The 26,001-nt window shown below is 37.6% G+C and overlaps 1 protein-coding gene across 1 annotated transcript in view; it reads left to right on the forward strand.

Annotated features, from left to right (window-relative positions):
- LOC127438460 (E3 ubiquitin-protein ligase RNF123-like) overlaps positions 1-26,001 on the forward strand; it is a 202,867-nt gene that overhangs the window by 85,364 nt on the left and 91,502 nt on the right. Inside the window, exons 33-35 of the mRNA XM_051694070.1 lie at positions 2,066-2,254; positions 2,937-3,012; positions 3,529-3,613. Coding sequence (XP_051550030.1) covers positions 2,066-2,254; positions 2,937-3,012; positions 3,529-3,613 — 350 coding nt within the window. The remainder of the gene's footprint in view (positions 1-2,065; positions 2,255-2,936; positions 3,013-3,528; positions 3,614-26,001) is intronic.

Here is a 26,001-nt window from a genome sequence, read left to right on the forward strand (position 1 = left end):
TGGGTTGGTGGAGCGATTTAATAAAACCCTGAAAAATATGATTCTTAATTTCGTACACGAGGATGCTAGAAATTGGGATTAGTGGCTCGAACCCCTGTTATTTGCAGTTTGAGAGGTCCCACAAGCCTCCACAGGGTTTTTTCCATTCGAGCTGCTGTATGGGTGTCGGCTGCGCAGCGTGCTCAACTTCATGCGGGAAGCATGGGAGGAGGGACCTTCGAACAGCAAAAATGAAATTCAGTGCGTTCTTGATCTTAGAGCAAAACTCCACACTTTGGGTCAACTAACACAGAAGAATTTGCCCCAAATTCAGGAACGTCAAAGCCGACTGTATGACAGGAGCACTCAACTATGGGAATTCGCACCAGGAGATAAAGTGCTTGTATTACCCCCAACATCAAGCTCCAAATTACTCGCCAGTGGCAAGGGCCCTTTGAGGTCACACGATGAGTAGGAGATTTCGATTTTGAGGTAAAACGAACAGATAGAGACAACGCATGTCAAATATACCATCTCAACCTCCTGAAATTATGGAGGGAGGCGGTCCCTGTGATGTTGGCAACGGTAGTTCTGGAGAGGGTGGAGCTCAGGCCAATCATGTCACCCAGGTCAGCAGGTGACCACCTCTCACTGTCTCAGGTCACAGAGGTTGCCAAGTTGCAGAAAGAATTTGCAGACGTGTTCTCGCCTCTGCCTGGTCGTACAAACCTTATACAGCACCAAAACTACGGCTGGGATAGTGGTACGTAGCCATCCCTACCGGCTTCCCGAACACAAGAAAAAAGTAGTTTGGGAAGAATTAGATGCAATGCTCGATATGGAAATAATAGAAGAATCGCACAGGGATTGGTCCAGCCTGGTCGAAGAGCGAGACAGCAAACCCCAAGAAGTGCGCAATTGGGCTGGTGGAGGTATGGTTTCTGGCGTTCCACTTGGGTCACGGGCAGGTGCATCCCCAAATTAATAAGACTGCAGCGATTGTGACCTGCCCAAGACACAAGACCAAAAAGGAGGTGAGACAGTTCCTGGGGCTGGCTGGCAATTATAAAAGGTTTGTGCCTAATTATTTGGACGTCACCAGCCCACTGACTGATCTCACTAAAAAGGGAGCTCCAGACCTGGTCCAGTGTACTGAGCAGTGTCAACAGGCGTTTACACAGGTGAAGGCTGCACTTTGTGGCGGGCCGCTTTTACATGCACCTAATTTTCCTCTCCCATTTGTTTTACAGACGGACACTTCGGACAGGGGCTGGGGGCGGTGCTCTCGCAGGTGGTGGGGTAGGAGGAGCGGCTGGTGCTGTACATTAGTTGCAAGCTATTGCTGAGAGAGGCTAAGTACAGCACCATGGAAAAGTAATGTCTGGCCATCAAATGGGCTGTTCTCACCCTATCTGACCATGAACCACTCCAGTGGCTCTACCACATGTAGGATACTAACGCACGGATCACCAGTTGGTATCTGGCTTTACAGCCTTTTAAGTTCGAGGTGGTCCACAGACCGGGGGCGCGGATGGCGGTTGCTGACTTTCCAGAAATGAGGGGTGGGAGTGGGGGACAGGCCAGATGGCTCCCTGGCCTGAGTCGGGGTGGGGGTATGTGGAGGTGGAGGTTTGGTGGAGCATTCGTCCAGAGAGAGAGAAAGCGGTAAGGGTGCACACACCTGAGCAATGGAGAGAGTGATATAAGGAGATAACATGCCAGAGACTGGGAAAGAGAGAGTCACGCTTCAACAGCCAGTCAATGTGTTTATGTGTGGAAGCTGAGAAACTGTTTGAGTTATTTGGTATTAATACCCTACCTTTTGAGTTGAAGACCACGTTTTCCCATTTTCTCCTTTCAACCATCCTTGAACCCTGTTACAATGCCGCTTTTCTTTAAATCACAATCAGTGATTCCTTACATGCTGTTTGTATACTTGGCCCTGAAATTGCTGTATTTTTTTTTTATTTGTTCAAACTCCACATTTTATTTATGTATATCTTTTTTCCTTTTTTTTTTTTTTCTAAAAGATTTGTAATTTTCTTATTCATGGTTGTTTTTGTTAATGTTAAGAACCTTGTCTCAGATCCAGCAGGCGGCCGAGCGACCAGAGAGGAACTTTGTGGACACGAGGCAGCTGAAGGTGTGTGCAACCTGCTTTGACCTCTCTGTCAGTCTGTTACGGGTTCTAGAAATGACCATTACTCTAGTGCCAGAAATATTCCTGGACTGGACCCGCCCCTCCGCTGAGCTGCTGCTACGCCGATTGGCTCAGGTGAGAATGATTTACAGAGAGGTTTCTAAAGAAACTGTATTAAAGGAATATTCTGGGTTCAGTACAAGTTAAGCTCAATCGACAGCTTTTGTGGCATTATGCTGATTACCAGAAAAAAATATTTTTTCTCGTCCCTTATTTATATATAAAAAAAAAAATTTTAAATAAAAAAATAAAATATATATATATATATATATATATATATATATATATATATATATATATATATATATATATATATATAATAATTGTCATTGCAAAAGATCATAAATAGGGCTAAACATAGACATTATTTTCTTTAAGTAAAATGTAGTTTCTTTGAATTTTGGGGTGCATTATTACCCAGATAGGAGTGTGACTATCTTGTTCTCATGGCCTTTGGAAGTTTCATGCTTTTGTGGCCTCGATTTAGAGCGAGTTTTAAAAGATAATTTTCAGGTCTTTTTACTGAGCCCTTGTGTGGGGTTTGGTCACAGCGGAACATCCATTCACCTGCGGCTTGTAATCAGGGTTTAATTGAAACACACCTGTGAGCTCAGCAGGCATCTGCATATCCTCGAGGAGAAAAGCACCCCCCCACCCCAAACCCAAATCACCGACTGCATGAACATGTGCAAAAGGCTGCATTTACTGTACACTGCAAGGTCTAATGTAGATTTTTTTTTGTGTCTTTTCTCTGCAGCTCCTGAACCAAGTGTTAAATCGAGTCACGGCAGAACGAAACCTGTTTGACCGAGTGGTTAACTTGCGTCTTCCAGGTAATGCTCACCAATCTCCTTTTGTTTTGTAGGGAAAAAATCATAGAAAAATTCTTAGATTCATGAAACATGTGTGAAGTATCAAACATGAGAGTGCATACTTCAGTATGCATTAGAATAAGCACTTGACAACAATTATATTTCTCAAGTGCATAATGCACAAAATTTGAACCTCTCATGGGGTTATATTGCGAAATAATTTTACACTTAAAATGTTAAATTCCCCGGATTCCTAAATCAGGCATATATGGTATCATATGAAAGCTTAGAATCTGTACTCTCCACAGAACACAATCATTTGTGCATTTATGTTACTTAAAATACAAATTAGAAAATACAAATTATACAAAATAAAGGCTGAAAACATCCGCATCGCAAATAAGCTAACTACTTTTTCAAAAGAGTATTTTGATTGTAGTTGAACTACTTTTAAATAATGAGCAGGTTTTAGTTTGGGAAGTTACAGTTTCAAAGTATCTTTCACTGCACTGAACCATATTTTATATTTGTGTATAGGCCTGGAAAGTGTTGATCATTACCCCATCCTAGTGGCTGTTACGGGGATATTGGTGCGCATTCTGGTAGACTCGGACAAACAAGGGTAAGTTGTTGGCATTGTTTCTTTATTTTACCCTGAATTTTATGGTATTTTAAACATGTGTTGGGTTGGACAGACTATACAATAAGATTTGCAAGAATAAAAAAAAAAAGAGAATTAAAGCTAGAATTAATTTTAAAGTTTGGAACTATTAAAATGTATAACATATGAAAATACAATTTCAGACCTTTTCTCTTTTTATTTTCCTGGTTAGTTACCCTTGCAAACAATCAACTTAAATATTAGTGTAATCAGACCCTTTGTTCGACGTGAAGTGGTCTGCAGATGATATTTAAAAGTGTAGTCTCATCTGGACTGGTTTGCTGTTTGGTGGAGAGCAAAAGACCTCCTAAAGCTAGATAAAGAGTCCATAATAGTACTACAGAACCAAGTTTCTATTTTTAATGGGTCTGTGTGAATTTGATAAATGAAAGTTACACCAGATGTCTGACTTTGTCTGGTTTGAGAGCCATTTTTCTTTTTGAAAACTGAGAAATGCACATTTGTTCTGTAGAAATGGGCACACGACAGAGGTTTGTTTGTTTTGACAGGGGAGTTGTGTCACACAGTTAATTGCATGTTCTGTTTGCCTGGGGGTAAGTCAGACACCCACCACGTCCCTGTTGTGTGTATGTGGGCTGAGAAGAGGTCAGAGCAACAGGATTAGTGACAGAACCTGTCCTGTGGGGAAGTAAATCTAATAACTGGCTCATGTAGAAAGAAATGAGACTTCTGAGAGACCACAAAAAAGGACAAATGGGGTCTCTAATCCAACATGATCACTCTCACTTTCAGTGTCTTTTTAAAACTGGATTTGTCATTTTGCTGGCATTTGAAATTTGTTTCCACTTTGGGCTAATGCTTTGTAAAAAAAAAAAAAAAAAGTATTCTTTCATGGGCTAATGGTCATGGAACACCTGGAAATATCAGGTAATTGTGTTTTTCGGGCCTGGCAAAATCATAAAAATTAATAATATCTTTAAAAAAACATGGACATTTTCTTTGTGAATATGCATTTTTCTAGTTTCAAAAATATTTCATTGGCTAGATATTCTAGAGTAAAACATGCTTGTAAGCAATAGTCGATGTCCAATATGTGGGCAAATATTGAGCAATGTGGGCAAACGAGTCAATTATTTTCAGTCAGTCGGTTAAACCAGTAACAAATCGCACTGAATGATTCATTAGCGAATTGATCTGAATCAGAATGATCTTTAAGCATTCTTGTCTAGGAATCACAAACGACTGGAAAGGTCATGGTCAACCCATGGAAAATAATTGATCAAAAAGTGTGGGAACCACGTCTTTTTATTTTTCTATAGTTAGATGTTTAGATCTAAATTAGAACAATCATAGCATATTTGATGCTTAATATACAGTCATGTGAAGCAGGATTTTGGACCAATGAGATTTCAGTGTGGGCTGAGCTACCTAGCATGAATCTATGAAAATGAAAACTAGGGACGCACCACTATGGAATTTCTAAAACATTACAATAACTGATTAGTCGCAACTCATTGTGGCCAATACGATAACCAATAAATCACAGCTCATCGTGGGTGATACGATAACCGATAATTCACAGCGCATTGTGGCTGATACAGATAACCGATAATTCACAGCTCATTGTGGCCAATACGATTATTGATAATTCACAATTAATTATGGCCAATATGATAATCGATAATTCACAGCTTATTGTGGCCGATACGATAATTGATAGTTCACAGCTCATTGTGGCTGATACGATAACCGATAATTCACAGCACATTGTGGCTGATACAGATAACTGATAATTCACAGCTCTTTGTGGCCAATACAATAATTGATAATTCTCATCTTATTCTGGCTGATACGATAATTGTTAATTCACAGCTCATTGTGGCCAATGCTGTAACCGATAATTCTCATCTTATTGTGGCCGATACATTAACTGATTATTCACAGCTCATTGTGGCAGTATTTCACAGCTCATTGTGGCTGATATGATAATTGGTAATTCTCAGCTCACTGTGGCTGATACAATAATTTGTCATTCACAGCTCATTTTGGCCAATTTTAATAATCGATAATTACCAGCTTATTGTGGCCGATGCTGATAACTGATAATTCACAGCTCATTGTGGCTGATACGGTAATTAGTACCGTGGCACCTTTCCCCTGAGAATGACCAAAGTTCTTTCAACCAGTGAATTACATATTTAAAGTTTGAATTGTATGTGAATAAGTATGCAAATTGGGACACAGCTTGTGTTTTTAGTCCACCTGCTAAAGCTAAAAAGGAGTACATTTACATTTAGTCATTTAGCAGACGCTTCTATCCAAAGCAACTTACAAATAAGACACATAGCAAGCAATTTGTCATACAAAGTTTAACAACATCATATAGGACTGCCAAGTTCTCACAGTGGTTGTACAGTTGCAATCGAAATTATTCAACCCCCCCAAGACAGTAAGGATTTACAAAGGTAAGCTTTTCTGATGACCCAGAACTTAAACTTTACATCTATATCAGTTGAGTGACACATGCCATAGTCATAGTGTGAATATATAACCTAATATTTCTAAATAGCAGGATTTTTAAAAAATACAGCCATGTCATAATTATTCAACCCCTATTGCATGTAGTTGTTTCTTAAATATGTAAGGCAAGTAATTGTTTTAAAACAAAATTAAGTCATAAATCTGCAATGGCACTTATTTAAGTTTTAAAATTTAAGTTAAGCATTGTAAGCAAAAATGTATTTCTATGCAAAAAATGCAATTAAAAATAAGCTAAATAGCTAATAGAGGAGATTATTTCATTACAAAAGAAAGGTCATGGCTAAAAGTACATTTCCAAGGCATTTCAATTTCCAATTGACAAAGTTGGCAGCACCATTCATACAATTTTTAAATATGGTACAACAGCAGCCTTCTTGGGGTGTGGAAGAAAGCAAAACTTCACCAAGGGAAACGTTGACTTGAATATTCAAGAAGTAATTAGGAAACACCTGTGGAGTCCTGGAAGAAGGTTTTATAGACGTATGACACTAAACTGAAAATGAGTTTTAGACCCATGGGTCAGCAGTACGTCTGGAGTAAGATGACAAGGTGATGACAAGAACGACACCATCCTCACAGTCAAGCATGGAGGTGGGTCAGTCCTGTTATGGGGATGTTTTGCGGCTGCAGGAAACGGCTATCCTGACTATGTGACTGACACCATGGATTCTTTCAGGTATCAGGCCATTTTGGCATGAAAAATGTGATGCCTTCAGGGTGTAAATTGAAGCTCGGTGATCACTGGACTTTCCAGCAAGACAGTAACACCAAGGATACATCCAAATTGTCCAAAATCAGTCCATCATTAAAATCCCATTGCAAACCTTTGTTGGGATTTCAAGGAAGCAGTGGCAGCACAGAAACCAAAGAATGTCAATGAGCTGGAAGCTTTTGCTCATGAGAAATGTGTAAAAATTCTAATAGAGAGGTGTCCGAAGGCTGAGAACACTTACCTGAAACATATATTTACTGTTATTAAGGATAAAGGATGCTCCACAAATGATTGACTTTGGGGGTTGAATATTTTTGACATGACATTTGTGGAGAGAAGTAGTTGTTTTTTTTATTTAAAAATTTGGGTAAGCTGAACTCTGTTCTCAAAATCACTCAAATGTGTATTAAAAACTTACTTTGACTGTTTACTGAGGTTTTAGTTGATGTGTTTTAATTCACATCACCAGAATGTATTGCTGGACAGGGGGGTTGAATAATTTTGATTGCAACTGTAGTAGTAAAGATGATAGCACAGAAGAAAGAGACAGACAAGGATTTTTGTACATTAAGTGCAGGTTAAGTGCAGTATTAAGTGCAATTAGTGTGGGTTGGTTAAGTGCTCATGGAACAGATGTGTTTTCAGCTGGTCTTGAATGTTGAGAATGTAACAGCAGATCGTGTGGAGGTTGGAAGTTTATTCCACAACAGAGGAGCAGAGAAAGTGAACGATTGTGAAATAAACTTTGAGCCTATTTGTGATCGGACCACCAGGCATTCATAGACTGCAGAGAGTGAGTTGGAGCATTGACCTGAAGAAGTGAATTGATGTAAGAGGGTGCGGTTCCAGTGGCTGTCCTGAAAGTCAGAGTCAAAGCCTTGAATTTGATGTGAACAGCTACAGGTAGCCAGTGGAGTGAAATCAAGAGTGGGGTGACGGTCACAGTGTTTCAGCTACTGACAAGAGGGCAGTCTCTTTTGAGTGTCCTTTTTTGAAGCCAGACTGATGTCTGTTGAGTAGGTTGATTTGTGAGAGAGAAGCAGACAACTGGTTGATTACGACCGTCTCAAGAGTTTTAGACAGGAAGGGTAGGAGAGAGACCGGTCTGTAGTTGCTGACTACTGTGAGGTTATGTGTTGGTTTTTTAAGCAGTGGGGTTACTCGAGCCTGCTTGAATATATTGGGAATGTTTCCAGTGATAATGTGTGTGAGTGTGGGTAAGATCGATGGAGAGGCAGCTTACATAATATGGGAGGGGATAGGGTCAAGTGGGCAGGTGGTAGGATGGTTAGAAAGAAGCACTTCGGAGACCCCAGTCTCGGAGAGAGGAGAGAAAGAGGAAAACAGAGGATGGGATGTTGGAAGAGAATAGCTATGGGTGTTAGGTGTAGAGAACTGGCTGCTGATGCTCACTACCTTGTCAGTAAATAAACATGGCAAAGTCATCAGCAGTCAGAAAAGTAGTTGTATGTGGTGGAGGAAGTATTGCACAACAGTCAAAAAACATCTCTTTCACAGATGTATTCATGTATCCTGCTAACACAACATGACCCAGAAAAACATAACAGCTTTTGATGACAAGAAACATGACTAGCCTTCCAAAGAATGGAGGAATTAGATGTTCCTATTTAACACTCAAAAATAAGCACTCCATCATTTGTAAATTTGTAAATCTATTCATATGGGTACTAGAGAGTCTTCTTCCTACATTGTTCTTGAACTTCCCAAACCTCTGATCAGTGATTTGCCTCAGAATTATGCAGAACAGGCTTTGAACTTCCAAGACGAAACTCTGGGAGAATAATGAATCATTCTGAGATCTGTAGAATATCTGTTTCCTGGAAGAACCTGATAGATGCCTCTGAATTATACGTCTTTTACACTAGTATGTTTTAGTGTGTACCGTTGAGCAGATGTTGGCCACGCTTGTCTGTTTTGATAGTTTAAGAAGGGTTTTGGGCTCTTGTCAGCTTGTCAGGCTGGGAGACCTGCTGGGCTACCAGCTAAACACCAACAAATAACCTAAGGGACTGTTCAGACCAAATATGTTCTTGCGTTAAAAAAGATAGACACCTAAGCGGCCATTTAGACCGAATGTGTCCTTGCATAAAAAAGAAAAAAGAAAAAAAATCTAGATGCATTGCAATGAATAGTACCGAATGCAGGTGTCTTGAGACATGTTATTAAAAGCTGAATTTCTTTTAACTTGACATGGTGTCTTAAATACACAGCGCTCCTGTGCGAGATGTGGTGCAACAGTCAAATTTGTCCATCTAGTACATTTACATAGAAAAAAATTATTTAAAAAAAGTTCAGATTGTTCGGGAGAAAATATGGAAAACCTCCAGTTTCATCCAGTAAAAGATTTAAAACTGTTCACAATAATATTATAATTCAATGTAAAATCAGGGGACTAAAGCAGCTTCTTGTGTTGTCACTTTTGCGTTCTCATTTGTTCGAGAGATTTGTTCACCACTAGTTTACCAGAGAACTTTTTACTTTTTTTTACCCACATCAATTTGGAAGTACAGAGTCTTTTGAGGGTTTCTACATTTTTAAGATGTGAAGTTGAAGTTTATTGCCAGAGTAAGAGTGCACTCATGAGGAAATTTGTTATATTGAATTGCTCACATAATTAATCACAATGCAATACACAATATAAAGTCTTGGTGCATTCTAATTGGTATTTTCTATGGAGGTATATAACTGACAAAATGAAATAAAAACGTTTCACTTGTTATTTAGTTATTTAGGTAGCTAACCGGTATTCATAATTATTTATTTTGTCCCACTTTATAGTCCCACTTTAACTACTATGTACTAATATTAAATACATACAATACAATGTATTTATTGTGTAACTACATATTGTTCTGCAAAATTATCACAAAATTCACATTTGCTGCTTCTGAGGTAGGTTTAGGAGTAAGTTTAGGGGTAGGCGTTAGGTTAGGTTTGGTTAGGTTAGGGTAGGATTAGGATTAGGGTATGGTTAGGTTTAGGGGTAAGTTTAACAGTGTAATTACAGATGTAATTAAATCCAAGCACTTTAAATGTAAGTACAATGCAACAACATGTATGTACATCATTTGTATATTGTATTAAATGGTTAAGTACATAGTAGTTAAAGACCTAATATAAAGTGTCTTCATTTATTTTACTTTGTCTCTATAACATCCACAATCTTCTTCCTGAGAATGAAATGTGAAATATATATGTTTGTTTAAGATCTTTAGGAGCTTCTGGGCTGCTTTATTATGTCTTCGTTCTGTTGAAAGATAGCCTACTTCAGCTATAACAATTAGCTAGAATACTACTCTCAGCTGAACTGTGGCATTTTGTTATCTTCTCACGATGGCCTAGCATCTGTCTTGAATGTGCTCAGATTAAATGTGACCTTTCCCTTTGAATGTCACCAGACTTCTACTTGTGCTTGTCTGTTTTATACGGTCTTATAAGGTCTTTTTCTAAGGTCAGTCTAGCCCTGTACACACACAATACAAGATGTTGAGTCAGCCAGGTCACTTCTGTTTACAGGTGAACACAAGAGTTCAAGTCCTTAGAAGATGACCGTTACACATTTGATAAAACTGCTATGGTCATCCCAACACCTCAGGTAAAAGCTAGGCTGAAAAATAACCTTCCTCACCTTTTTTTTCTTGAGTTTAGAAGTGTGCCTTTAAAATACTTATTAAAAAATGGTTAAAATCCCTAAAAGTTGTAGTGATACTTGCCTTTGCAGCACCCACTAATGATAAAATTTTTAGTTGATACAACGATGAGCCAAAACATTATGACCACTCACAGGTGGAGCTAATAATGTTGATCATCTCCTAACGAGGCCACATGTCAAGGTCTGGGTAGATTAGATGGTAAGCGAACAATCAGTTCTAATAGTCAATATGTTGAATGCAGGAAAAATGGGCATGAGTAAAGACCTGAGCAATTTTGAAAAGGGCCAAATTGTTTTGGCCAGATGACTGGGTCAGAGTATCTCTGAAATGGCAAGGCTTTTGGGGTGCTCCTGGTCAGCAGTGGTGAGTACCAACCTAGAGTTGTCCAAGGAGGGACAAATCACAGACCGGTGACAGGGTGTTGGGCGACCAAGGCTCATCTATGCGAGAAAGCAATGAAGGCCGAACTGACAAAACTTGTACTGTGGCACAAGTCACAGAAAATTTAAATGATGGTTGCGGAAGGAATGTGTCGCAACACACAGTGCATCGCACCCTGCTGCGTATGGGGCTGCATAATCACAGACCAGTCAGAGTGCCCATGACTGGGCACATGAGCGTCGGAACTGGACCTTGGAGCAGTGGAAGGAGGTCGCCTGGTCCGATGAGTCCCGTTTTCTTTTACATCACGTGGACGGCCGTGTACATGTGCGCCATTTACCTGGGGAAGTGATGGCACCAGGATGCACTGTGGGAAGACGGCAAGCCTGTGGAGGGAGTGTGATGGTCTGGACAATGTTCTGCTGGGAAACCCTGGGTCTGGCCATTCATGTGGATGTCAATTTGACACGTGCCACCTACCTAAACATCATTGCAGACCAGGTACACCCCTTCATGGCAATGGCATTCCCTGATGGCAGTGGCCCCTTACAGGACTTAAAGGATCTGCTGCTAATGTCTTGGTGCCAGATACAACAGGACACCTTCAGGGGTCTTGTAGAGTCTATTCCTCACCAAGTTGGTGCTGTTTTGGCGGCACACGGAGGACCAACAGCATATTAGGCAGGTGGTCATAATATTTTGGCTCATCAGTGTATATTATCTTGTTCTCAAATAGTGAATGGTTCATGAAAGCCAGTCACCTCCTTGATAACCAGGTTTGTTCATGGTTATCATAATAGAGATCATATTATTATTATCATATAAGCAAAGACTTTTATGCCCATCCAATACAGCTGCAATTTCAGTTTGATTTATGAAAAATTCTAACAGTGCCCCTAAACTATGTTATTATATTTTTATTTCACACCCTGAAAATAATATAGAGGGTAGACAATTTCCTAAGAAACACCTTTGCTATCATCACATGGTAAAACAAGCCAAAAATACTGGTAAATTTGGCATATAATACCCTGCACAAAAATTTTAATGAGGAAATAATTAGTGTGACACCTGGCTCCTTCCCACTTCCTTACCTTCTGCTGAAATCTACACTAGCTTGAGGTGTGGGGCTGTTGTCATGTTTTTTTTTTCTTCTAATTTTATTATATATATATATATATATATATATATATATATATATATATATATATATATATATATATAGGAATTTTTCAGCTTCACAATAATGTGGACTTTGCTAATTTACTTCATCTGTATGCAGGTCTTGAACCTATTGGTATTCAAGTCTGCAATTTGTATGGTTTGGTCCACAAATTTGTTTTAAGCATAGAAAATTAAGCTTGAAATTAAAAACAACTATTCTGGAATAGGAGTCTCTTAAGGTTATTGGTCCATGATTAAATATTAAACAATTTTATTTTAGTATAAAGTTTCTAGGCCACCATTCTGTCTAGCTTAAAGTATATTTTGGAAGGTCTGTTTAGTTTTATCTGCAGTGTTTAATGAATTCACAAAACTAAAGATGAACTTTTTTCTTATAGATCTTGGCTTGGCTAAAGGCCTATCCTAATTCGACCAATTCTTATTTCAGTTCTTAGTTTTACTGGTTGAATAATTTTTCAGATAAGCCACGAGAGGCCGTGCGTTATACAGAGATTTTACCACTGATGCAAAGTATGTTTAAACTACTTTAAACAATGGTAAAATCACTGTAACGCACAGCCTCGATTATAGCAAAATTACAGCAAAAGCAATATGATAAAATACACAAAGTTTCAATGAAAAATAAATAAACTTTTTTAATAATTGGAATAAACAATTCTCATAATATAGTTAATTAGCCTAACTGTAGGCTGTTTGTGGTTTCCTAGAAATGTGTAACTTGCTGTATTAATATTGATGCATCTAGATAATATTTTCCAAGGACTTTTCTTTACAAAAATGTATTGTCAGCTTAAAAAAGTTGAATTACATTTTTTTGAATTTCTTAGGATTTGGTCTGTCCCCCTTTTAGCATGCTCTCGAGTTGGCATGGACTCCATAAATGTATGATCAGGTTATACCGTTTGATTTGAGAATCTTCCAAAGAGCATCTTGTGTGATTCATTGGACCTTCTGTACATAGTTAACATGTTCAATATCACAAATTTGCAAAAATGTTTAAATGGATGCATGAGGAAACCAGGCCCTTAAGGTTTGGTGCTCACATGTGAGATCTTGATGAAGCTCAGTTTTGACACTCTCGTTATGAACCTTTAATATGAGGTCAGTTCTCTCAGCCTTGAAATCTTTAATTCATGTCCAATTATCTCTTCACATCTCCTGTCATCTCCTCCAGACTGCCTGTAATTTAACACTGGAACCAAAGAGCATTGTGGGACCTCTGCCAAGTTCTCTGTGTCTGCTTGGTCCAGCCTCAGTGATCAGTCTAGAGTAGAGAAACCACATTGAGCAACATCAAGAAACAAGTGATGCTTAGACAGTTTTGATGAATCTGATAATGAACCATTCTTGTATTCAGAATATTTTCAAAGCTTGCATGAAGCAGCACTGTGTTCTCGGGTTTAGGAAGGAAATTTGATACACTCTAACCCAAAGTAACACATTTCCTGAGTTTGTTTGGGTATACTAGAGGTTTTCTATGTTTTTAATGGCTAATACCAATATCTAGAAAATATGGTGGCCGTTGGGCGAAATATAAACATAAAACAATTTAATCATAGCAAATGAGATGTACACAAAAAAGCTGAAATTCGATAAACACTTATTTTACACAGTATTTACTTAAAATTCCATATAGCATATGACAATGGAAAATGCATTATCCATTGACAAAGCTGTCTGAATATTTTAGTACTGTAACACAAATGAAGTATATTGGCAAAAGACAATAATTTAAAATGGACCATTATTGGCTGATTCATTGGCCTGGCCCATATACACAGATGAGCCAAAACATTATAACCGCCTGACTAATATGCTGTTGGTCCTCCACGTGCCGGCAAAACAGTGCCGACCCACTGAGGCATGGACACCTACAGGTGTCCTGTAGTATCTGGCACCAAGACATTAGCAGCAGATCCTTCAAGTCCTGTAAATTGTGAGGTGGAGCCGCCATGAATCGGACTTGTTGGTCTAGCACATCCCGAAGATGCTCAATCGGATTGAGATCTGGGGAATCTGGAGGCCAGGGCAAAACCTTGAACTCTTTATCATGTTCCTCAAACCATTCCCGAACAATGTGTTCAGTGTGGCAGGGCGCAGGGCTGAAAAAGGCCACTGCTATCAGAGAATACCATTGGCATGAAGGAGTATACCTGGTCTGCAATGATGTTTAGGTAGGTGGCACGTGTCAAATTGACGTCCATATGAATGGCCGGACCCAGGGTTTCCCAGCAAAACATTGCCAAGAGCAGTGGTTCTCAACCCTGTTCCTGGAGGTCCCCTAGCACTGCACATTTTGTATATCTCCCTTTTCTGACACACCCAGTTGAGGTCTTGGAGTTTCCACTAACGAGCTGAATCAGGTGAATCAGGTGTGTTTGATTAGGGAGATATCCAAAATGTGTAGTGTCAGGGGGCCTCGAGGAACAGGGATGAGAACCACTGGCCCAGAGCATCACACTCCCTCCACCACCTTGTTCTCTTTCCACAGTGCATCCTGGTGCCATCACTTCCCCAGGTAAAAGGCACACACATACGTGGCTGTCCATGTGATGTAAAAGAAAACGGGACTCATCGGACCAGGACCATGTATATACTGTGTGTGTATATATATATATATATATATATATATATATATATATACTGTATATTGACGAAACTCATACAGGCAGTCACGTGTACAGATAGACCCCAAGTGGTGCTCAAGCACCCGCCCTCTCTCACTAGATAAGTGCCCTTTTTACAGGTCATTTCTTATTTTTTTATTTATATTTTAGTTTTTATTTAAATTTGGCCCTTGGCATCAATTCGCAATTAAACGTGTGCCCGACATCTGCATTTTAGTTATAATTCTGCGAGACCACACAAGCCCCTCCCCCTCTTTGACATTCTTTGTCACAGCCTCCACACAGCATCGAAGTCTATCTGACCAGCCTTCATTAATGACATGGATAATGTTTGCCCTAAACTTTGACATTGTTTGCCACTGCTGTGAAATTAAACCACTATAAAAAATCTCCATAGAGCCAGCAGAACTTAGGCAAGAGCAAGAGCAGAAGCAAGCTAATCAGGCGTTGGCTCAAAATAGCGTTGTGCAGGGTCGGAAATGCCCCCAAAATTCTGTATTTGAATTGCTCCTGTTTGAGTTGTTTTTTATATTGATAACATAACATAGTCAATCCTCTGTGTTCATTATTCATGCATGACATGATGACTACAATCATATCAACTGTATCTGGGCAAAAATCTTTATTGTTATCTCAAAGCAAGTTATGGCATTTTGAACCAAGGTAGCCTTTTTTATCAAAAGTCCAAAAAACTCTGCAAACAAGTGATCTGAGGGATTTACTGAACCTAAGAACTGCTTACATTTGTAAATGCCACAATAAACCAGATACATAATTACACAGAATAAGTAACAATCCAGCACTGTTTCAGTTGTGCGCATGGTAAATCAAGACCTGTCAATCTAAGCGATCAGTCCAATCCAAACTGTAAAACAGTGGCCGATTGGTCTTTACACATCGTCCCTTCCCACCATACCCACCCACATACCTGAGATCAGAGATGATCTTATTATTGGTTTAAGAGGTTAATCAAGTTTGCTGTTTGTTAACTATAAATGAACACATTAGCTGTTATGTTGTATTTAATTAATTTAATGTTGATTTAATGCAGGTTAGCTTTTTTAATTAAATATGCTATAAGTTGATAATTGTCATTTTCTTCAATCATCTAATTATGAGAACAACTAAAATATGTTGCTTGTAAGTGTTTGCTTCAGCCAGTGGAAGGCATGGTACAAGTGTATGTGTGCACATGATCAGGATGGTACCACCTCTGCCTCATTTTGAGCCAGGAAAAACCCTGTGTATGTATGTATATATATATTATGGCTGATATTAGTAAGCTGATAAATATTTCTTAATTGGCAAATATCGATCCATTACTAATAGTTATTTACCAATATCAAATATCTGGTCAGTAATAATAAGCTGGTTAATATTTTCATGTTATGGGTGATATCTGATAAATGGCTGGTATTATTAATCCAACAATGGTTGTGTATATTTCAAGTAAATTTAAGCACTGCACAATTAGAAATATACAGTAAGTATAAGACTTTTAATATTATAGTTAATAAGTTAGACTACTGCAGAGTTTTAGCTCATCTTGAAATTGTGGAATTTAGGATGCACAATTATATATCCAATATTGCCTGACTAGAATATCCAGTGGGCCAATGCTAATAAATATAAAACAAATCACCAATATCAGCGATAACCGATGTGGTAATGCTATTGTATAAATTCCTGTTCTACTAGTCCATGCCACATAATTGTGTCAGTAACAAACAGGTTAACTTTTAAAATGATAAAAACATACCTGATTGGGGTTTTTAGCTTGTTCTCCACTTTACTTTTGTGAATAAAAGAAAAAATGACTAATGCTATCTTGGTAAAAGATGGCATTTTTATCTAGATAATAAAAAAAGTTACTTTAATGAGCTCTTCATTGTATCCTGTCCTTCAGATTTCACTTGAAACTGTGAACCTGAGGTCATAAAACATCCCAGGTCACTTTATTTAAAGTTGTCTATGGGCAAAATGTTCCCCAATGGTCCTTATCAAACCTTTCCTTGTAATCTTATTACACTAATGAATTACATCTCTTACAGTACATCTTCTGTCCACCCCCAAATAGCTGTATGATGACAGACTGCTTTAGTATTTTCCAAAGGTCAGTTTAAGTTCACAAAAGTCTTTAAGATTAAGCTATACTCGAGACTACTACACTTAACAAAACTATACATGGTTGTGCCATGGTAAAGTGATGATATAAGATTAAAATACCTATAGTGTGACATGCTTTACGCCATCTAAAACTATTTTATTATTATTATTATTATTATTATTATTATGCTTTCAGCTAATATGGCCTTATATTAATTGAGTGATTACATTGAGCATTTTTACCATTAAAGATACTTCTCCAACCTTGTAGGCACAAAGGCAAAAATGTGTTTAAAATATTTGAAGAAATAAAAACAATGCATAAAAGTTACAGGACAAAACATGCCTTTCGTAAATTCATAGATATTGTAACCTAATACCTTCATGTTGACAAAAAAATAAATAAATAAAATAAAATCCATGGGTACGTTCAACTAGTACCCATATACTTTACCATAGTACTGAATGATCACCATATTTATATACCATGGTATTTATGTTGTAGTCCCAGTTACTTCGGAGTACATCATGGTAGTTTCTTGCTACATGTCCATAAAACACATATTAGCTATGTGTAAACAGTATGACAATATTTAATTTGCTTTTTTGTTGTGTAAATCCTGCAATAACCCATGCATTGTGCCATAGAGATACTAATACAGTGAAATACTTATACAGTGATGCCAAATACTGCCTAAAGTATGGCTAATGAAAGATAAAGATGCATTAGCATCATTCCATGTAGTTCAAGTCTTTGTGTGGTGACTGTATTTGTTTTGCCAGCCTTTATTAGCATCTCATTCATATGCAGGGCTTGATGAAGCAGAGCCAAAAGTGTGTCAGTTTGCCACATTTTAATTAGCCCATTTCTCTTTTACCCTACTGACAAAAACCCAGCTAGGACAAAGCAAAGCAGCTTTAACGCCTGGTGCCACACTCCATTAACTGAACTGTCAGACATGTGCTCTTCTGCAGCTGGTGCTACATTAAAATAAGACAAAGAGGGTTCAGTGTAGGCGACACTAGGGGTTTTGTTCCTAACTTAGCCAGTGAATTGAATTGCATTCGAATTCACATACTTTCAGAGTATGTACTGCAGGCTGTGTTGCGACACAGTTGATCCTGCTTTGGCTTCGTTTGGAACTCTTTTAGATTGCGGAGCAACAATAGTCTAAATAAATGACCATATAATGTCTCAAATGTAAGTTACTTGAAAATAACTTCTTAATTCCTGTTGCTTTTATACAGTAGAACAATTGTATAAAAGCAATAGTGCTGTTGTACTTAATATCAGCTCTAGGGCTGTTCGATTTCAGAATTTTTCAGAATCTATGGAATTGATTTCAGGAGCCAGGTAGGCAAAGTTAAATCTCATAATAAACAGTGCAATACAAAGCATTCTCCAAAATATTTATAATTGCATGAATGACAAAAGATCTTAACTTTTTATTAATAGGTCTATTCTAAAAAGAAATATGGGTCTGTATGCACATCCCAACGTGGGACACTCAATCCCACAAGATGAATTTGAGGGAATGTTGGCTGAGCAGATGCGCCTGTCTTCGAAGAACTACCGGAAATATGATTCAAAACACCATTTAGCCTACAGTGAAAATAGTCTGTTACTGCTGAGCTGTTGTTCTTGCAGTTTAAACCAGCCTAATCTCCCAGCCTGACCGGCTGAAAAGTTCCTTAAACCCCTCTCAAACCAGAAAACAGACTAGGCTAGGAGACTAACCAAGACCAGCAAACCAGCTTAGAATTTACTGAGGTACAACATAATTCCCTCAAATAATGAGGTGGACCTCCAGCATGATACCTTTATTGTGATACACACAATCGCCTCCCAAATCTTTTGTTGGAGAAAAAATCAATTTAGATAATTTCCTTCCATTATTGTTTCCTAAAAGGCATCAGATACAGCTCACAGTGCTGCACTAATTAGATTGTGACATCATATAATTGGCTTTAGCAGCTTTAGGGAAAGAAATAGACTGGGTGGAGGGGTGGTACATTTCACTGTCTGTGAAGGACTTACTGAAAACCTTCAGTCACTGGCTATTCTTTCTGTCTAATGAATCACATTAATACAAAGTAACACAATGTACCATGGTAATACTGTATATATATATATATATATATATATATATATATATATATATATATATATATATATATATATATATATATATATATATAATTATTTTTATTTTTTTACTATGGTAATATGTTTTTTGATGTTCCATGGTTTACCATTATTTTTTTATTTTTTTTAAATGCACCATGATAATGCCATCTTTTTACATGTACAGTATCATGATAATCCAGTGTTTCTGGATATGTGCCCTCAAAGGGCCATTGAAAATGTGACCATGCAATTACCATTAATATTACATGTTATGTGCATTGAAATGCACATTTGACAGTACAGCATTGATTTTGAGGCTGGGATGCAGATGAAAATTATGATATATTAACAACAGTAACATCTGTGGAAAAAAAATGTACACCTCATTTTTATATGGCGAAATTGAAGTGTGACTAAGTTTTCTTTATAGATTCCTTTCACCAGGCTCCTACTGATTAAACTACAGTCTTCTCTTGGAATTTCTGAAGGCAAGCAAAAACATACATTTTTCTACAATCAGAGAGCATTACAAGAGAACATATTTACAAAGATGGAAAACTGATAGCTTGCTCCATAATAAATATAAAAATGTACCATAGTCCTTTCATAATATCCATTGTTTTAACAATGATATTTATAATAGTTCATGGTAACCATAGGTAAAACCACACATGGCTCCTCACTAGTAACTATGGTTTCTATATAAAGAATTATGGAATTTTTAAATTAAAAACTGTAGTCTAAATACATTTAGAAACTTTTTCTGTCACAACTACCATAGTTAATACAGTTAGTGTGTTACTACAGTAAATCCATGGTACATTTTTGTGTTGAGATTTGAGAATTGAAAAGCCTTCTAATTTATGTTTTCTTTGTCAGTGCTGTTTAGAATGTTGGGGCTGTTTGTTTTAAACTAGTTTCATCACCGAACCATAAGAGTTTTGCAACAGACAATTCTGTACTGGATTCAAATGGGTTTCGTGCATCTCACTGGTTCACAAACGCATTTAAAATAGTCTGTTCGGTTGAGGCCAGTTTGCGAATTACCGCACCTGCTCTGCACTCGCGCTGCTAAATGATCCATGTAGTGCTGTCATTCTGCTTTTGAAGTGAGCAAAATACGCTCCAAAACATACAGATGACGGGAAGGCTCATTAATATTCTCAAGGAAAGCGCAGCACTGCTGCAAAATGCATTTAGGGGAAACACTGGACATGGTACCATGGACAGACCCATTTTAGAAGTGCCATGCTAATTTATTATTATGTTTTTTTTTATACATACAGATACCATGGTATCAGTTTTAGGACATGTATCATGGCAATATCATTTTTATTTATTTATTTATTTGCATGTACCATGTTGTTTGGACGTGGTACCATGGTAATACAGTGTTTAAGGCTGTGCACCATGATAATACGTTTCTTTTTTTTTTCTTTTTTTTTTACATGTGCCATGTTTTTTTGGAATTGGTACCATGGTATTACCATGTTTTTTTCACATGCACTTGCAAGTTTTTTTATTTTTTTTTTTATACATATACTATGTTATTACCATATTTAAGGAAATTTACCATGGTAATACCATTTTTTTCATGTACTACTGTATATCTTTTGGAGTTGTACCATGGTATTACATTAATAATAAGGTATTTTGTTAGGTTTTAAGGCTTTATCCATTATACTATGGTAATATCATGTTTTTGGACATGTTACCTTGATAATATGTACCATGTTGTTTGGACAAGGTACTGTAAGGGAATACAGCAAGACCCATTTGAGAGACCAGTATGAACAATGAAGACCAGGAGTCAAAGTTGAGTTTCAATCAGTTGAGAGCGAGTTTACTGAAGATAAATTTCTTCACATTTCCAAAGGCAGAAGACAGAAACAGAAAATGTGTAGAGGATTTAACCTCAAACTAACATAGATTAATGAAACATCCGTAATTATAGGCATACGCAGATTAACTGATATAATCATTACCGGTGTACAGAATTCTGATAGGTTAACCATACAGATATTTATGGAAACTACACAAACATGGTGACTTTTGATCTTCGCAAAATATGTTATTTAGAGACATAACATTGATTATCCGGAACCACTAAGTCTCAGTTGGTCAGCTGATAAGGGTCAAGGGTAATCGTTAGTCCATCCTTTTAGAAATCTTGGTGCCAGTCACCTGGCTCCCATCATTCCAACAATGCCTGTAATGGATTTAGACAAAGACTATAGGAGAGAAATAAAGAGAAAGAAAAAACTGCATCTTAAGAGAAAGAAAGACTGTATATTCTTAATGCTAAATGTCATCAAGACCCAGGCTGAATGTTGGACTTTCTTTGCTAGAACAAAACATACAGATAAACCACAGCTCGCACGCATGCAGGTTTGGGGCCTGCAGACCTTTTAATCAGAAAATTCTGGTAAAAGGGTACAGAAGGTTCATTCTTGACCTAAAACTTAAACACAATATAACTCTTACTTTGATCAGTGTTTAAAGAATTAATTACAACTTACATCTTAATTCATTCTCCGGGTTCTGGGCTAAATGTGCAAGCACCGTTACTGCATTCCTGACATAAATCAGACTCTCAATCACCCCTCAGAGGGCAAATGGACATTCATAATTATAACATAACCTCAATAAATGCACATGATTAAGAAGATGATGATTACCTTTTGATTTAAACATGTGCTAGTGAATGTGTTCAACACATCAATAGGCCGAAGAGACAGGGGTTCCCCGCCCTTTACTTACCGTGGTAATACCTTAAAGGGATAGTTCACCCAAAAATGATTCATGATTGTTTTCTATTTTTGGCATCACGCCAGGTAACTCCGTCCACTGTGAACTGGCACCAGTCCAAAAACCTTCTCATAACAGTATATTAAAGCCAGCATCTCATGAGCCTGTTAAAAACTACTTGATTTTAGCAGAGAATGTAACACCTACCAGGTGTTTTTGCAGAGGTCTCACTCCCCTCAGGTCTGTCACAAATACTCACCGGTTCAGAATGGAGAAGAGGTGACAGACATTCCTGCCAACTCCATCTCTCTCTTTGATTGGGGACTCCAGTTAAAAAAATTAATAAATATGGCTGGGCATAGAAACGCATCTATTCTTCAACTACAAACTCGTCAGATATGTTTAGTGAGTTCTGTTCTCTGGTATTTGTGCAGCTGTGTTGTGTTCTTTTGTCACTATCACTGTGGTGGACCTGTTTTTAGACGAACAAAAAGTTTTTTTACTTGAACGCCCCATGTTGCGAGGAGGCTGCGTGGACTTTTGCTCTCCTGCCCTATCATGAATGTGCACCGGAGATCAATGGTCGGTCAAGTGCCTCAAATGGTTTCACTAAATAATACATTCGATTTCGGTTTGTTTCTCACCAAATCTTGTCATATGCTTTCATAAATAAATTTTCAGATGACTCTCATGGAACAACTTCTGAATTATACTTTTACATTCTTTTGAAGCTTGAAGAGGTAGTCACCATAAACTGCTAATGTATGATATCATTTAGCACAATTTTTTCTTTTTTTCACAATTTCTGCCATTGTGTTAAGAAAAATAAAGAAAGTCATATAGGGTTATAACAACACAGGGGTAAGTAAACAATGACTGAATTTTCATTTTAGGGCGAACTATCCCTTTAATAATACGTTTTTATTTTAATTATTATTTTTATTTTATTATATACCATGGTAATACCATGTTTTTTGGACATGGTACCATTATAGTACTATGTTGTTTTTACATATCCCATGGTAATACCATGTTTTTGGATATGTTCCATGGTAGGGTTAGGGTAAGTAGGGTTAATAACTTGGTGTTATAAAAATTCCTTTGGAGTACCATCTAAATACCATGATGCACTGTCTGAATATGGTTCTCATTTGGTACCATCTGCTGCCATGACTGTAGCATAGATCTGCCACAGTTTTGCAAAGGCACATTTAGTTCAGTAAACAATTGGACAGTTCCATTTATGAATTGTAAATTTGTGCTGTTTCCATATGCATTCGGCTTTTAATTTGCATGAGTCATGAATTATTACGTCTACTTAATTGAATTGTTATGGGAATATTGTTTAACAGTTGTGATGTAATTAGTACACTATTATTGCTAAATAATGGCAGTTTATCTACCAATACAATATCACCTTGACAAACATTTAAAAAATAACATTGTTGCGTGTGATGTCAACAGTCCAGCAAAATGGACTACTTACTGGCTCGCTTCAGAATATGAGTCACAAAACAAAGTCAGTCATATCCTCTATTTTCAGAAGATCTTTTACAGAAATTCTTAAAAAGCCAGCGCATATTTCAAAGCTGCGTTCTTCTTTAGACAGTTCAGTGTGTTTGATGGTGCTGCGCTCTGAAGTTCATCTCGCCTTGGCTGATTCACTTGAAAAGTTTTTAATGTTGATAGCTTCAGTCTAATTCTTGAATACTGATTGCATTTCAGATGGATTAGCATATCAGGCTTTATTTCAAACAAGATGTTTAAAATCTTATGACTGTTTATTTTTAATAGCTTATCTAATCAGCCAATCGTGTGGCAGCAGTGTAATGTATAATATCATGCAGATACGGTTCAGGAGCTTCAGTTAATTTTCAGTTAAAATGTGATGTCAGTGATTTCAATGTGGCATGATTTTTGGTGCCAGACGGGCTGGTTTGAGTATTTCTGTAACTGCTGATCTCCTGGGATTTTCACACGCAACATTCTCTAGACTGTACAGGGAATGGTGCGAAAAACAAAAACACCTCAAGTCTTGTTGTTGAGAGAGGTCAACGAAGAATGGCCAGACTGGTTTGAGCTGACAGAAAGGCTACAGTAACTCAGATAACTCCTCTGTAGAGTTTGTACAATTGTAGTGTTCAGAATAGCATCTCAGAATGCACAACATGTCAAACCTTGAGGCGGATGGGCTACAACAGCAGAAGACCATGTTGGGTTCCACTTCTGTCAGCCAAGAACAGAAAACTGAGGCTACAGTGGGCCTGCTGTGTGCCTCAGCAGAAACCCAGATGTTTTTCCAACATTGTCCTCTACTGTCTTGTTTTAATGAGCCTGTGCCCACATTAAAACACAGGCTCACTACTGTTCTAAGCTGAGAGTAGTGGTACCCGGAGGGGTCTTCTGCTGCTGTAGCCCATCCGCCTCATTGTTTGAAGTGTTGTACGTTCAGAAATGCTTTTATTGGTAGAACTGTTGTAACTTGTTTATTTGGGTTACTGTCACCTTCTTGTCAGCTTGAACCAGTCTGGCCATTCTCCTCTGACCTCTGTCATTAACATGAAATTCCCAGGAGATCAGCAGTTACAGAAACACTCAAACCAACCCATCTGGCACCAACAATTATGCCATGGTCTGAATCACTGAGATCACATTTTTCCCCATTCTGATGGTTGATGTGAACAGTAACTGAAGCTCCTGACCCATATCTACGTGATTTTATACAATTCACTGCTGCCAGATGATTGGCTGATTAGATAATTGCATGAATAAGATGTACAGGTGTACCTAATAAAGTGGCCAGTGAGTGTATATGATGGATAAAAAATAAATAAAAATAAAATAATAGAGTATATAGTGTGTGTGTATATATATATATATATATATATATATATATATATATATATATATATATATATATATATATATATATATACACACCGATCAGCCACAACATTAAATCCACCTGCCTAATGTTGCGTAGGTCCCCCTTGTACTGCCAAAACAGCGCCATCATGGCTGATTTTGAGATGCGATTCTTCTCACCACAATTGTACAGAGCGGTATCCATGTTACTGTAGATTTTTTCAGTTCGAACCAGTCTGGCCATTCTCTGTTGACCTCCCTCATCAACATTGATTGTTGGTGCCAGATGGGCTGGTTTGAGTATTTCTGTAACTGCTGATCTCCTGGGATTTTCACACACAACAGTTTCTAGAATTTACTCCGAATGGTGCCAAAAACAAACGGAAATGCCTTGTTGATGAGAGAGGTCAACCGAGAATGGCCAGACTGGTTTGAACTGACAAAGTCTACGGTAACTCAGATAACCGCTCTGTACAGTTGTGGTGAGAAGGTTGGCACTGTTTTGGTGGCACGAGGGGGATGTTTTTTATTTTTTATTTCTCCCATATCATAATTGTTACACTAATGTATTAATATACACACTTTTTTTTTTTTTTTAGGTTGTAATTGGTTGGAAATATTTTCTATGATGTAAACACTGTAAAAAAATATTGTTCATTAAGTCACAATACCTAATATATTTACTTATGTTAATGAATAGAACCAGAGATTAGATATAGAGAAAATACAACTGATTTATAAGGTGTATTATAAGGCATTGAGAACACCCTACACATACACCCTACAAAGCAGCCGTTACCAATTTAATAGCTTTCTATTTCACATAAGACTACTGTGATGGAACAGATAGCGGACAAACCTTAGAGATAATTAGACCACTTGATCCATAAACGTATTCGTTCTTATGTGTGTCTCCAAAGTTTGGAGTTTAAAGTATCGACTATGGTAGAATAAGCAGCAGGCACCTGTGAAAGCATCGGTAAACGGACTGATGTAGGTAAACTCCTCCGAGGATTACACAAACTGAATCCAAATCAATTGAAAAATCGTTTCTTCCACTCTACATACTAATGCGTAAACAAGCCTCTAATGGGAACATCAAACTTTCAGAGCACATCAATTTAACGTTTATTGACTTCTTTGGCTTGAGTGTGTAATCATTCTTTTTGTCACACTTTTGCTGTATTACATTGTGGAGCCTCTATTTTTAAAGGTGAATTGTTTAATTTCTGCCGCACTAGTGAAACCAGATAGAATTGCTAAAATAATGATGGTTTAGCCCTTTAGGCTTGGATTGGCCCGGGTCCGTCGAGAAAAAAATAATTATCAAAATATTGATAACTACAGTCTTGACCAACACAAAATAGATATTGTTTTAAAGCTTAGAAGCTCTACTTTACAATGCATTATAGACATTATGA

Source organism: Myxocyprinus asiaticus, chromosome 49 (assembly GCF_019703515.2).
Source record: "Myxocyprinus asiaticus isolate MX2 ecotype Aquarium Trade chromosome 49, UBuf_Myxa_2, whole genome shotgun sequence".
Taxonomy (NCBI): domain Eukaryota; kingdom Metazoa; phylum Chordata; class Actinopteri; order Cypriniformes; family Catostomidae; genus Myxocyprinus; species Myxocyprinus asiaticus.